The sequence below is a fragment of the Mandrillus leucophaeus genome, unplaced genomic scaffold, assembly GCF_000951045.1.
Source record: "Mandrillus leucophaeus isolate KB7577 unplaced genomic scaffold, Mleu.le_1.0 Scaffold101, whole genome shotgun sequence".
NCBI lineage: Eukaryota > Metazoa > Chordata > Mammalia > Primates > Cercopithecidae > Mandrillus > Mandrillus leucophaeus.
In genome coordinates this window covers 1,914,188-1,927,469 of record NW_012098210.1, presented here as the reverse complement: position 1 = coordinate 1,927,469, position 13,282 = coordinate 1,914,188, and the positions used below count along the sequence as shown (strand labels likewise).

General features: G+C 46.8%; 1 protein-coding gene across 3 annotated transcripts in view; it reads left to right on the top strand.

Annotated features, from left to right (window-relative positions):
• UBOX5 (U-box domain containing 5) overlaps positions 1 to 13,282 on the top strand; it is a 58,308-nt gene that overhangs the window by 30,168 nt on the left and 14,858 nt on the right. For all 3 annotated transcript variants that reach the window (XM_011974795.1, XM_011974787.1, XM_011974777.1), the window contains exons 2-3: positions 6,057 to 6,151; positions 6,887 to 8,087. In XM_011974795.1, coding sequence (XP_011830185.1) covers positions 6,098 to 6,151; positions 6,887 to 8,087 — 1,255 coding nt within the window. In that variant the 5' untranslated portion in view covers positions 6,057 to 6,097. The remainder of the gene's footprint in view (positions 1 to 6,056; positions 6,152 to 6,886; positions 8,088 to 13,282) is intronic.

Sequence of the window (13,282 nt, the reverse complement as noted above, 5' to 3'; positions counted from 1 at the left end):
TTTTTTTTTTTTTGAGATGGAATCTTACTCTGTTGCCCAGGTTGGAATGCAGTGGCATGATCTCGGCTCACTGCAACCTCTGTTTCCTGGGTTCGAGCGATTCTTCTGCCTCAGCCTCCAGAGTAACTGGGGCTACAGGCTCGCACCACCATGCCTGGATAATTTTTGTATTTTTCATAGAGACTGAGTTTATCATATTGGCCAGGCTGGTCTTGAACTCCTGACCTTGTGATCTGCCCGCCTCGGCCTCCCAAAGTGCTGGGATTACAGGTGTAAGCCACCGCACCAAGCCCAAAGAGGCATTTTCTAATGGGCACAAACGAGGATGGCAACTGTCTTACTTTTTGTGTAATTCCGGAAGTTCTAGCTAATGCAGTAAAATGAGAGACAGAAATAAGAGTTACCATTTTGTGAAAGGAATTATCATTATTATCAAGATAATAGGATTGGGAAAAAAAAAAAACCAAACTGAAAATGTGTTAAAATCAATGAGTTCAATAAGACAGCTGAACATATAATAAAGATACCAAAGTGAAAAGCTTTCCTATATAGCAATGACCAGTTAGAAAAATTAATGGGTTAGGAAGAACCTTTCATAAATAGCAACCTTAACTAGAAATATGTAGGACCCCTTAAGTTAAAAAGTCAAAATTGTACTAAGACCAAAGGGAAAAAAAATGACAAAAATCTACTTGTAGTAGTAAAAAGTTGCAAACAAGTTGGGTTTGGTGACCCATACCTGTAGTTCCAGGTACTTGGGGCACTCAAGCAGGAGGATTGCTTGAGCTCAGGAATTTGAGACTGTGGTGCACTGTGATGGCGCCTGTGAGTAGCCACCGCACTCCAGCCTGGGCGACAGAGCTAGACTCCATCTAAAAAAAAAAAAAAAAAAAAATGTAAACAACCTAAATGTCTCCCAAAAGGAGAATTATTTATGCCCTCTGCTCCCCCCTCTTTTTTTTTTTTTTTTTGGAGACAGGATCTCACTCTGTCACCCAGGCTGGAGTACAGTGGTATGATCATAGCTCACTGTAGCCTCAAACTCCTGGGGTCAAGCTGTACTCCTGAGTAGCTGGGACTATGGACACATTGCACCGTGCCCAGCTAATATTTTTAAAATTTTGGCCGGGCACGGTGGCTCAAGCCTGTAATCCCAGCACTTTGGGAGGCCGAGACGGGCAGATCACGAGGTCAGGAGATCGAGACCATCCTGGCTAACACGGTGAAACCCCGTCTCTACTAAAAAATACAAAAAATTAGCCGGGCGTGGTGGCGGGCGCCTGTAGTCCCAGCTACTCAGGAGGCTGAGGCAGGAGAATGGCGTGAACCCGGGAGGCGGAGCTTGCAGTGAGCTGAGATCTCGCTACTGCACTCCAGCCTGGGCTACGTGCGAGACTCCGTCTCAAAAAAAAAAAATTTTTTTTTTGTAGAAGTGGCATCTCACTTTGTTGCCCGGGCTGGTCTCAAATTTCTGGCCTTAAGCAATCCTCCTGCCTTGGTCTCCCAGAGTACTTGGATCATAGGTATGAGCCCCTGTGCCCAGCCTATTTATACCCCACGTTGTTCCAAAATTATTTTAAGCTACTTTTCATATTGTACTCTATTACATAAAAATAAATAATTCAGGCAGGAAGAAATGTGAGGGATGGGCCACAGATTTTATTCGGAGCTTTCTAGCAGCCAGAGTCAAGAAGGAATGTGATCCATCTTCATACCATAAAATATTGAATTGCTTGCGATAAACAACTCTTCTAGTACTGAGACCAAAGAGAAAATTTTCTTATGGGTCTCCAAGAGAGGATACCATATAGAACAGACAATGATCATTTGGTCCACTAAACAAAACAGTAACTGACTTTATAGAGCTGTTTCTTATTGAAGTTCCTTGTCACACAGTGCCAGTGAGCAGCTTTGTGAAGAGTATTTGCAGGGGGTGGTGAGGTTGGTGATGGTTGTGGCTGGGATGAACATGAGGATAGGCTGGTGCACTGGTCTGAGGGTCAACTCAATGGAGTGGTATATTTTAGAGATTATGGTTCTCACCTGATATGTTCTGCTACCGTGGTGTCCTATGAATCTTCACAAGTTGGCCACTGAATTTTTATCAATGTGTTACATTTATTTTTGCAGCTGGTGAGGATCAAAACTGCTAAGAAATCTGTCAGATAGTGGTGTGTGGGATAAGATCTGCAGCAGCCACGAGGAGTGCCAGGCAAGAGGCAAGAAAAGCCACTTAGACCAGCACCAAGGAGTGTGTAACAGGGGCTGGAATGAACTCTGTTCTGTAAATGTTCCCTCAACTTACATTTTGATGAGTGCTGTGGAGAGCAGGTAGTCTGTGTTTGGTCAGGGTTAGGTCCATATGCTTTTGTAGTTGACTGGGGTAGTTGACAGTCCCTGAGGCAGGTGGAGAAGCCTCATGAGCGGAGATGGTTGAACAGAAGGCTGACTCACTTCCACACAGAGGTGGGAAGAAGTAGCTAAGGGCATACCAAGATTTTCTTTAACTTCAGGTCTGATCTAACACATGTTGGAAAGGGCAGTCAAGGTTTCCACATCTCTGTATCTTAGAGCATAATAGCCACATTTGAGTCTAGAAGAACTCTTATTTTATTTTACTTTATTTTATTTCTTGAGACAGGGTCTCACTGGCACTCAGGCTGGAGTACAGTAGTAGCACAGTCATAACTCAGTGTAACCTTGTACTCCTGGCCTCAAGTGATCCTCTTGCCTCCGCCTCCCAAGTAGCTAGGACTAGAAGTGTGCACCACCACACCTAACTAATCTTTTTATTTTTTTGTAGAGATGGGGTCTTGCTGTGTTGCCCAGGCTGATCTCAAACTCCTGGGCTCACGTGATCCTCTCACCTTAGCCTCCCAAAATGTTCGGTTTATAGATGTGAGCCACTCCGCCTGGCTTTGTTTTTTCTTGACTGTCTGTCAGGGCCAAGAGGGGAAGAGGGAACTGCCTGGGACAGTGAAAATAAAACCCTGTCAAGTCCTAGAGCCCCCTAACCTCAGCCATCTGCTGGCGGCCAGCGCCATTCTGCTTTTGCCTGTCTCTAGTGTCATCCTCTATGTCAGTAGCGTATTATCTGCTTTCCTTTGGCATCCTAGGCTTGCTTTTCCAAGGAGGAACATTTTATTTCGTTGGCTTGGCTGTATATTTATTTTAATGGTTCTATATTCAATTAAAGGGAATGGCTTAATTTTACTTTTAAAACAAACTGACAGGAAGCTACTGTGCTAGTTGGGCAGGGAAGCTGGGGGAAATGCTGCTCTAAATGAGTTCTGGTGTCCTGCCTTAAAAGAAATAACTGTAGGGGTTCTGAGGATATTTGCAGACACAATGCATCAGATATGTCATTCATTTTTACTTATTGTGGAGAACACGAAAGGTATCAGAAGCCTGGAGACATTGTTAATATAATCTTTCAGAAAAGGAATTGTAGAAACTTTAGTCCATGTGGATTCCAGGCCAGATTCTAAAATTCTCTGGCAAAGCAAAGGTGTGTGTGCCTCAAAGTGGGAAGCACTAGGAGTTTCAACACAGGCTCACAAAGAGCAGGAGACTTTAGGCCAGGTGCTCTCTACCCCATGAGATTCATGTTACTTCTATCACGATGAACTTAAAGCCAAATAGTATAACCTACTTATGTACACACGCTAATGTGTGTAGGTCCACACACACATACACACCCTTCCCCCACCACACACAGAATGCCCTAACAGTACTGTAAAGGAAAAAATTTTAGGTATGATAATAAAATTTATTCTCATGTATAAATGTTTGGGTGTGACCATATTAGAAGGCATAAAGAAATATTCAGAAGCTTTTACCATCATGCAGGAGCATGTGGAATGCAGACTGCTACAAATGCAGACTGGCTGAGGTGGAGAGCTTTGCTCTCGGTGATGTGATTTTCAGAAATGGTGGGCATCTCTTGGTAAAGGTCTGAACAAAACCAAGTATGACCTTCCTTTGGCTTACGTGGAAGTTCCCATCCTAGGAAATTTAGTATATATGAAAACCATGTTTAAAAATACTTTGTGTTTATATGTAAAACTGAGTTAGGGGCTAAGCTGAGGTAATATACATTTACAAGGCCCATGACAGATCTTCACTGTGCAGCAACTATCCACTTAAATGTTGCAGGATGCTCAGTATGCCTGGCTCCTGCAAGTGGCTCCTACTGATTATGACAACAAAAGGGGCCCAGAGGGTGACCCTGTCCCTGTTGGGCTAACAGAATTTTTCATGGCCATGACTGTCAGGGAGAAAAGCATAAATGGCTCGCTGGCCTCACCAAGGAGTTGAGTTCCACTGGAGACGTCTGCCACTGGGAGGGGTGTTTTCAGTGGCTTCCCTGCTTCTCTACGGAGTTACCAGAAGCCATTGGAATTGGCCATTAAAATGACTGCTTGCATTAGATCATTAGATGTCCTTTTTTTTTTTTTTTTTTTGGGGCAGGGTTTTTCTCTTGTTGCCCAGGCTGGAGTGCAGTAGCACAATCTCGGCTCACTGCAACCTCCACCTCCCGGGTTCAAGTGATTCTCCTGCCTCAGCCTCCCAAGTAGCTGGGATGACAGGTGCCCGCCACTGTGCCCAGCTGCTTTTTGTATTTTTAGTAGAGATGGAGTTTCCCCATGTTGGCCAGGCTGCTTTTGAACTCCTGACCTCAGGTGATCTGCTTGCCTTGGTCTCCCAAAGTGCTGGGATTACAGGTATGAGCCACCGCGCCCAGCCTAGATGTCCTTTTAAGGTGCTTTTCAACCCTAATAATTTCTTTCTTTTCCTTCCTTTCTTCCCTCCCTCCCTCTCTGTTCCCTCCCTCTCTCTCTTCCCTCCCTCCCTCTCTTCCCTCCCTCCCTCTCTTCCCTCCGTCTCTCTCTTCCCTCCCTCTCTCTTCCCTCCCTCTCTCTCTTCCCTCCCTCTCTCTCTTCCCTCCCTCTCTCTCATCCTTCCTTCTCTCTCTTCCCTCCCTCCCTCCCTCCCTCTTTCTCTTTTTCTTTCTTTCTGTCCCTCCCAACTTCCTTCCTTCCTTCTGTTCTTCCTTTCTTTTTTTCTTCTTTTCTTTCCTTTTTTTTGAGACGGAGTCTCGCTCAGTCGCCCAGGCTGGAGTGCAGTGGCGTGATCTTGGCTCTCTGCAAGCTCCGCCTCCCGGGTTCATGCCATTCTCCTGCCTCAGCCTCCCAAGTAACTGGGGGTTACAGGCGCATGTCACCATGCCTGACTAATTTTTTTCTTTTGTTTTTTCCTTTGAGACAGGGCCTCACTCTGTCACCCAGGCTGGAATGCAGTGGTGTGATCATAGCTCATTGCAGCTTTGAACTCCTGAGCTCAAGTGATCCTCCCACCTCAGCCTCCCAAATAGTTGTGACTACAGGTGCCTATCAGACATAGCAAGACCCCTACAACTTTTTGTTGTAGAGATGGGGTCTCTACAGCAAGACCAGCTATGTTTCCCAGGTTGGTGTTGAACTTCTGGGCTCAAGCAGTCCTACCACCTCAGCCTCCCAAATTGTTGGGATTACAGGCATGAGCCACCACACCCGGCCTCTAATAAATTTTCTATTTCTTAATGATGTGTTTGACTCATTATTTTCATTTTAATAAGAAAACATAATTGCATTGACAAGTATTAAATGACAAGGATGCTTACCACCACTGCAATTATTTTTTGTGAACCTTTCCATTCTGAACACTCTGTCCTTTCTCTGAGCTCAGCTACTTTTGCCACTCCCTTCCTGTGGCGACCCCCAGCACAGCTGATGGGCCTTGCCTCCATTGGATCTTTGGAACAGCTGTTGGCCAGAGAACTGGCAGGTCTTTGCTAACCTGTTGAGCCTGCCAGAGAAGTCTTCTCTATAATTTTTCAGTGACTGATTTTTCCCCAACATCATGTATAGGATATAAGGAAAGTGAGTATAGACTGTTGAGAGCGTGTGTGTTCAAGTTTTTGTTGCTATCCTGTTTGATTCTCTTAAGAATCAACGTCTGAAAGTTTAGAATTGAATTTTACATTTTCTAATACTTAGTTTTATTTCTTATTTAAGGCTGCTTCTGATGCTTGGAAGCTATCCTCTCAGCCACAAAGATGGTAATAAATCTTTGCCTCCCACAGTTCAAACCAAGAATTCACTGCAATAAGGTAAACAAAACAAATATATGTACATAAATATATGCTATCTTTGTCATGTGTTTCATCATTTCCTGCCTTATGTGTGTGGATTTGATTCAGGCTTACTGCACTTTTGCCCTTGTTACTTTAGATTCCATCAGATGGTATTTAGGTAAGCATGGGGCAGGCTCACCTCTGGAATCACACAGCGCCACGATGAGGTGAGCTGTGACTCATTTTGTGCAGGGTCCTCTTCACTGTGCTCTTTGTTCTTTGATGATCAATCTCAAGTCTTGTCAAAGTCATAGCAAAGGTAGAAATACTTTCTCTCCCCCGCAGTTCTCTCCCCAGATACTGTTTTGAAGGGAGTTTTGTTTGGATTGGGCAGGATTTTATTGCTTGGTTTTTTTTGGTGGAGGGGAGGGCAAGGAGGTGAGGGACATGGGGTCTTGCTATGTTGCCCAGGCCTATCTAACTCCTGGGCTAATGGGATCCTCCTGTCTCAGCCTCCCAAGTAGCTGGAACTGCAGGTGTGTGCCAACATACCCAGCTAAGTTGCTCGTATTTTTAAGGTTAGGCAATACTTGGGGACATGGTTGCCCTTGGCCTTTGATCTGATCTTGGGTGCCTGCAGAAAAATCTGGGACAATTCAGTTTAATAGAGGAAATTTTAAAACGAGGAACCTCAGGCTTAAGCGTTTTCTTACAAGCGACAAATTGTCTTCATTTGGATCATTGTATCTTGCTTTTTTTAATTAAATCTAGATATCAGCTGATGGTTATGAAGTAGAAAATCTCATCTCTGAAGATCTCACAAAGAGAAGTCATGGTTTCAGGACAGAGTATTTCATTAAGCCACCAGTCTATGTGACAGTTTCATTTCCCTTTAATGTGGAAATCTGTAGGATCAACATAGACCTCACAGCTGGGGGAGGTCAGAACGTCACCGGCCTGGAAATGTACACATCTGCCTCATCTAGCAGAGTGTCTTGGAATACTCCGCAGTGCCGGACCCTGGGCCCAGCTGAGCCATCTGTCCCAGACAAGGAGGCGTTCACCTTGGTAGGCAAAGTCTTACTGAAAAACCAGAGCCAAGTGGTGTTTAGCCACAGGGGCTTCAAGGCCAGGCCCCCTTTTGGCCCGATGGAAGTCACACTCCCCTCCCCAGCTGTTGTGGCCCAGGAGCTCTGGAATAAAGGGGCTCTTTCCCTTAGCCATGTGGCCCACCTAAGGATCTGTATCACCCATGTGACAGGCGGCGGTATCCCTTGTATCAAGCGGTTGGAAGTGTGGGGTCAGCCGGCCAAGACCTGCTCCCAGGAGGTGATAGACAGCATCCTGCTGGTCGCCTCAGAGAACCTGCCTCAGGATGTGGCTCTGCAGGCCCCAACCTTGCCCATGGAAAGTGACTGTGACCCCGGGGACCAGTCTGAGAGCCAGCAGGCCCCCTCCAGCCTGCAGAAGCTGGCCGAGATCATTCAGGATGTGCCTGAGGAGTTCCTGGATCCCATCACCCTGGAGATCATGCCTTGTCCCATGCTGCTGCCCTCAGGCAAGGTCATCGACCAGAGCACGCTGGAGAAGTGTAACCGCAGTGAAGCCACATGGGGCCGAGTGCCCAGTGACCCTTTCACGGGGGTAGCCTTTACTCCACACTCTCAGCCCCTGCCTCACCCCTCCCTCAAGGCCCGGATTGACCATTTCCTGCTCCAGCACTCTATCCCTGGCTGCCACCTGCTTGGGAGAGCACAGACGGCATTGGCAGTCATCCCTTCTTCCATTGTTCTGCCCTCTCAGAAAAGGAAGATAGAGCAGGCTGAACATGTCCCAGACAGTAACCTTGGTATAAATGCTTCCGGTTTTTCTGCCACAAGCCCTTTGGTCTTACCCACTACCTCAGAGCACACTGCTAAGAAAATGAAAGCCACCAATGAACCCAGCCTGACACACATGGACTGCTCGACAGGTAATTCAGCATCCTGTGTCTGTGGCCGGGCTCATCCATCTCCTTCCCAAGAGCTCTCGCTCTGCTGCCCTTTGCTTTGTGCTTGGCCAGTTTACATTCCCAAGGCTGTGCCTGTGCTGCCTCCTTCCCATTTCCCATCCTGGGGCCCCTCAGCTTTGTCTTCAGATTAGGGACAACCTGGAGCCTTGGAGGGGTTCCATGTGTTCTCGTCTGTTCTCATCTGTTCTCATCTGTTCCGAAGCTCAGTCTGCATGTTTCGCTCCTCTGCTGGTGATGGTCCCATGGGCACTATTGCCTTCCTTGGGGTCCCTTTATGTGCCTTGGCCTGGTCAACAGTTTTTCCTAGGTTTGAAGCCTCTGGTCAGAGCTACTGGGAGGAGAGATGCCAGTCCCTCAAAGCAGAGTATGTCTTCTGGTGCCTTCTTTGTGTTACTCATGCATCAGTGGGCTCCTCTTGGTGTTGTTTCTGTCACAGAGGTACAAGGATACATTGCATGGAGGTTCTCCGCGCCCCCCGCCGCCCTTGTGGCATGAGGACATAGAAAAGGAAAAAGGACTAGGTTTGTGGGCCTTCCTTTCAGGAGAGGGTTACTGAAGAGAAAAGCCACACTGAAGAAGGTGTACTCAGTAAATGTGTGGACAAATTACAACATTTTCTTTGTGTTTCTTTTCTGTTGTTTTTTCTGTTTTTCTTCTTTATTGCATTTGGCAGGATCCACCAGGTAAAATTGCAACATTCTTTTTTTTTTTTTGAGATGGAGTCTCGCTCTGTTGTCCAGGCTGGAGTGCAGTGGTGTGATCTCGGCTCACTGCAAACTCTACCTTCTGGGTTCATGCCATTCTCCTGCCTCAGCCTCCCGAGAAGCTGGGACTACAGGTGCCCGCCACCATGTCCGGCTAATTTTTTGTATTTTTAGTAGAGACGAGGTTTCACCATGTTAGCCAGGATGGTCTCGGTCTTCTGACCTTGTGATCCACCTTCCTCAGCCTCCTAAAGTGCTGGGATTACAGGCATGAGCCACTGCGCCCGACTTCTATTTTTTTTTTTTTTTTTTTTTTTGAGATGGAGTCTTGCTCTGTCACCAGACTGGAGTGCAGTGGCATGATGTCGGCTTACTGCAACCTCTGCCTCCCAGGTTCAAGAACTTCTCCTGCCTCAGCCTCTGGAGTAGCTGGGATTACAGGCGCGTGCCACCAGGCCCAGCTAATTTTTGTATTTTTAGTAGAGAAGGGGTTTCACCATGGTGCCCAGGATGGTCTCGATCTGTTAACCTCGTGATCTGCCTGCGTCAGCCTCCTAAAGTGCTGGGTTCTGTGAGCCACTGCGCCCAGCCTGCAACATTGTTGAATATGAGATTTAAGGATCCTGGCTTCCTGCCTCTTCCCTGGGGCATTGCCAGTGATTTCTGGGGCCAGTGATGCTGCTGTCACCTGAGGTGAGTAGCCCTGGTTCACTGAGTGACCTCTGCAGCTGAATGTGTTCAGTGTGAATGCCTCAGCGTAAGCCAGATGTTGGATCTTAGGCTGAGATAGATGTTTTTTTGTTGTTGTTGAGATGGAGTCTCACTCTTACCCAGGCTGGAGTGCAATGGTGCGATCTCGGCTCACTGCAACCTCCGCCTCCCAGCTTCAAGCAATTCTCCTGCCTCAGCCTCCCGAGTAGCTGGGATTACAGGCATGTACCACCACACTGGCTAATTTTTTGTATATTTAGTAGAGACAGGGTTTCACCAGGTTGGTCTTGAACTTGACCTCAGGTGATTCACCCACCTTGGCCTCCCAAAGTGCTGGGATTACAGACGTGAGCCACCGCGCCTGGCCTGAGATAGATGTTTTTATCATGTTAAAGAAGTATTGGTTATCTATTGCTAGGTAATAAATTACCCCAAAACTTACTGGCTTACAGCAACAAACATTCATTGTCTCATAACTTCTGTGGGTCACAAATCCCAGCATAACTTGGCTGAATTCTCTGCTTCAGGGTCTCCCATGGCTGCCATCAAACTGGTGGCCGAGGCTGTGGTCATCTCAAGGATCAACTGGGGAAGCATTTACTTCTAGTCTCACCCGCATGATTGTTGCAAGATTCAGCTCCTTGATGCATTGTTGGACTGAGGCCTCACTTGCTGGTTGGCTATTGGCCAAAGGCTGCCTTCAGTTCTTTGCCACATGGGCCTCTCCATAGGGCAGTGCCCTGTGTGGCAGCTGTGCGTTCCAGAGAGAGTGCACAGATGAGGGAAATCCATCTTTTAGAATGTAATATTGAAAGTCACACTCCTCACTTCTATTGTATTCTTATTTTTCCCAAGGTATTTGTTAATTGCTTATTTATAATAGCAAGAGAAATGATTTCTTAGCCTCCATCTTCATATTTCTTACTTCGAGAACACAGATCAGTGGCAAACTTCTGTGTAATTCAACCCAAAGAATTCCTTCCTTCCTTCCCTCCTTCCTTCCTTCCTTCCTTCCTTCCTTCCTTCCTTCCTTCCTTCCCTCCTTCCCTCCTTCCTTCATTCCTTCATTCCTTCCTTCCTTCCTTCGAGATGGAGTCTCACTGTGTCACTCAGGGTAGAGTGCAGTGGTGTGATCTCAGCTCACTTCAATCTCTGCCTCCCGGGTTCAAGCAATTCTCATGCCTCACCCTCTGGAATAGCTGGGACTACAGGTGCGTACCAACACGCCTGGCTGATTTTTGTATTTTTAGGACAGACTCTCACTCTGTCACCCGGCCAAGAAATTCTTTATATTCCAAAATTACTTTGCACTCTGAAAGATACCAGCCTTCCTCATCTTCTCATAATCCTTCATGGAATCATCATTTCTGTAGAAATCTGTGTGTGAGCCGAGTATGGTGGCTCACTCCTGTAATCCCAACACTTTGGGAGGCCGAGGCAGGCGGATCATGAGGTCAAGAGATCGAGACCATCTGGCCAACATGGTAAAACCCCTTCTCTACTAAAAATTAACAAATTAGCTGGGTGTGGTGGTGCATGCCTGTAGTCTCAGCTACTCAGGAGGCTGAGGCAGGAGAATCACTTGAACCCGGGAGGTGGAGGTTGCAGTGAGCTGAGATTGTACCACTGCACTCCAGCCTGGGCGACAGAGCGAGACTCCATCTCAAAAAAAAAAAAAAAAAAAAGAAAAAAAAGAGATCTGCCTGTGCCTTCTTTCTTCTTTCAGCTGCAGCAAACTTAGCTGCAACCCCCAGGAACACAACGAATGCACCAACAATATGAAACCTCAGACACCTGGCCAGAGGGCCACTCATCTGAGGTTTCGTCAAAGCACCGGAAGCCACGGTAGTGGTTGTCCTTGATAGGTATGTCAGCCTCAGCACCAGTGTCCTTCCTGCCTGGTGGAGAAACGGATCACTGTGTTCTGTTTGTTAGAAGCAAGTCTCTAAGTCCAGCCCACTCAAGGGGAGAGGATACCCAAGAACATGAATAGCAGGAGGGGTAGGGTTTACCTGGAGACATTTCAGAAACCCTCTTCTACCACTGATTCCTATTTTATTGAGTATTTTTATCCCGGATTGGGGAATCAAACTTTGTTTCATGCTTTTCAGTATCAGTGGAAATTATGTTATTATTTTTACTATTTTTTTTTTTGAGACAGAGTTTCGCTCTTGTTGCCTAGGCTGCAGTGCAGTGGCGCAATCTCAGCTCACTGCAACCTCTGCCTCTCGGGCTCAGGCTATTCTCCCACCTCAGCCTCCTGAGTAGCTGGGATAACAGGCATGCGTCACCATACCGGCTAATTTTGTATTTTTAGTAGAGATGGGGTTTCACTATGTTGGCCAGGCTGGTCTCGAACGCCTGACCTCAGGTGACCCACCCACCTCAGCCTTCCAAAGTTCTGGGATTACAGGCTTGAGCCACTGCGCCTGGCCCCTCAGATCTTTTAATGTAATAAAATATGTTAATAGGTTTTCTAATAGTGTACCATTCTTACATTTGTAGAGTAAACTCCATTTGGTCATGAATCTTTTAATGTTAATAGTTTTCTGTTTTGTTTTGTTTTTGTTTTTGTTTTGAGACGGAGTCTCGCTCTTGTCACCCAGGTTGGAGTGCAGTGGTATGCTCTCACCTCACTGCAACCTCTGCCTCCTAGGTTCAAGCTATCCTCCTGCCTCAGTCTCCCAAGTAGCTGGGATTACAGGTGCCTGTCACTACACCCGGCTAGTTTTTTGGGTTTTTTTTTTTTTTTGAGACAGAGTCTCGCTCTGTCACCCAGGCTGGAGTGCAGTGGCCCAATCTCGGCTCACTGCAAGCTCTGCCTCCCAGGTTCACACCATTCTCCTGCCTCAGCCTCCCGAGTAGCTGGGACTACAGGCATCTGCCACCACGCCCAGCTAATTGTTTTTTGTATTTTTAGTAGAGACGGGGGTTTGCCATGTTGGCTAGGCTGGTCTCAAACTCCTGACCTCAGGACACCCACTCACCTCGGCCTCCCAAAGTGCTGGGATTACAGGCATGAGCCACCGCGCCTGGCCCCTCAGATCTTTTACTGTAGTAAAATACGTAATAGGTTTTCTAATACTGCACCATTCTTACATTCGTAAACTCCATTTGGTCATGAATCTTTTCATGTTAATGGTTTTTTTTTTGTTTTGTTTTTGTTTTTGTTTTTGTTTTGAGACAGAGTCTCGCTCTGTCACCCAGGTTGGAGTGCAGTGGTGTGATCTCAGCTCACTGCAACCTCTGCCTCCCAGGTTCAAGCGATTCTGCCGCCTGACCCTCCCAAGTAACTGGGATTACATGCACCTGTCACCACACCTGGCTAGTGTTTTGTATTTTTAGTAGAGACGGGGTTTCGCCATGTTGGCCATGGAACTCCTGATCTCAAGCGATCCGTCTGCCTCAGCCTCCCAAAGTGCTGGGATTACAGGCATGAGCCATAATGCCTGGCGTGTTAATGGTTTCTTTTTTGTTTTGTTTGTTTTTTTGGAGACAGTCTCTCTGTCGCCTAGGCTGGAATGCAGCAGTGATGCAATCTCTGCTCACTGTGACCTCTGCTGCTGGGATTTAAGTGATTCTCCTGCCTCAGCCTCCTGAGTAGCTAAGACTACAGGTGCATAGCACCATACCCGACTAATTTTTTTTTTTTTTTTTGAGATAGAGTCTCACTCTGTTGCCCAGGCTGGAGTGCAGTGTCACAATCTCGGCTCACTGCAACCTCCGCCTCCCAGCTTCAAG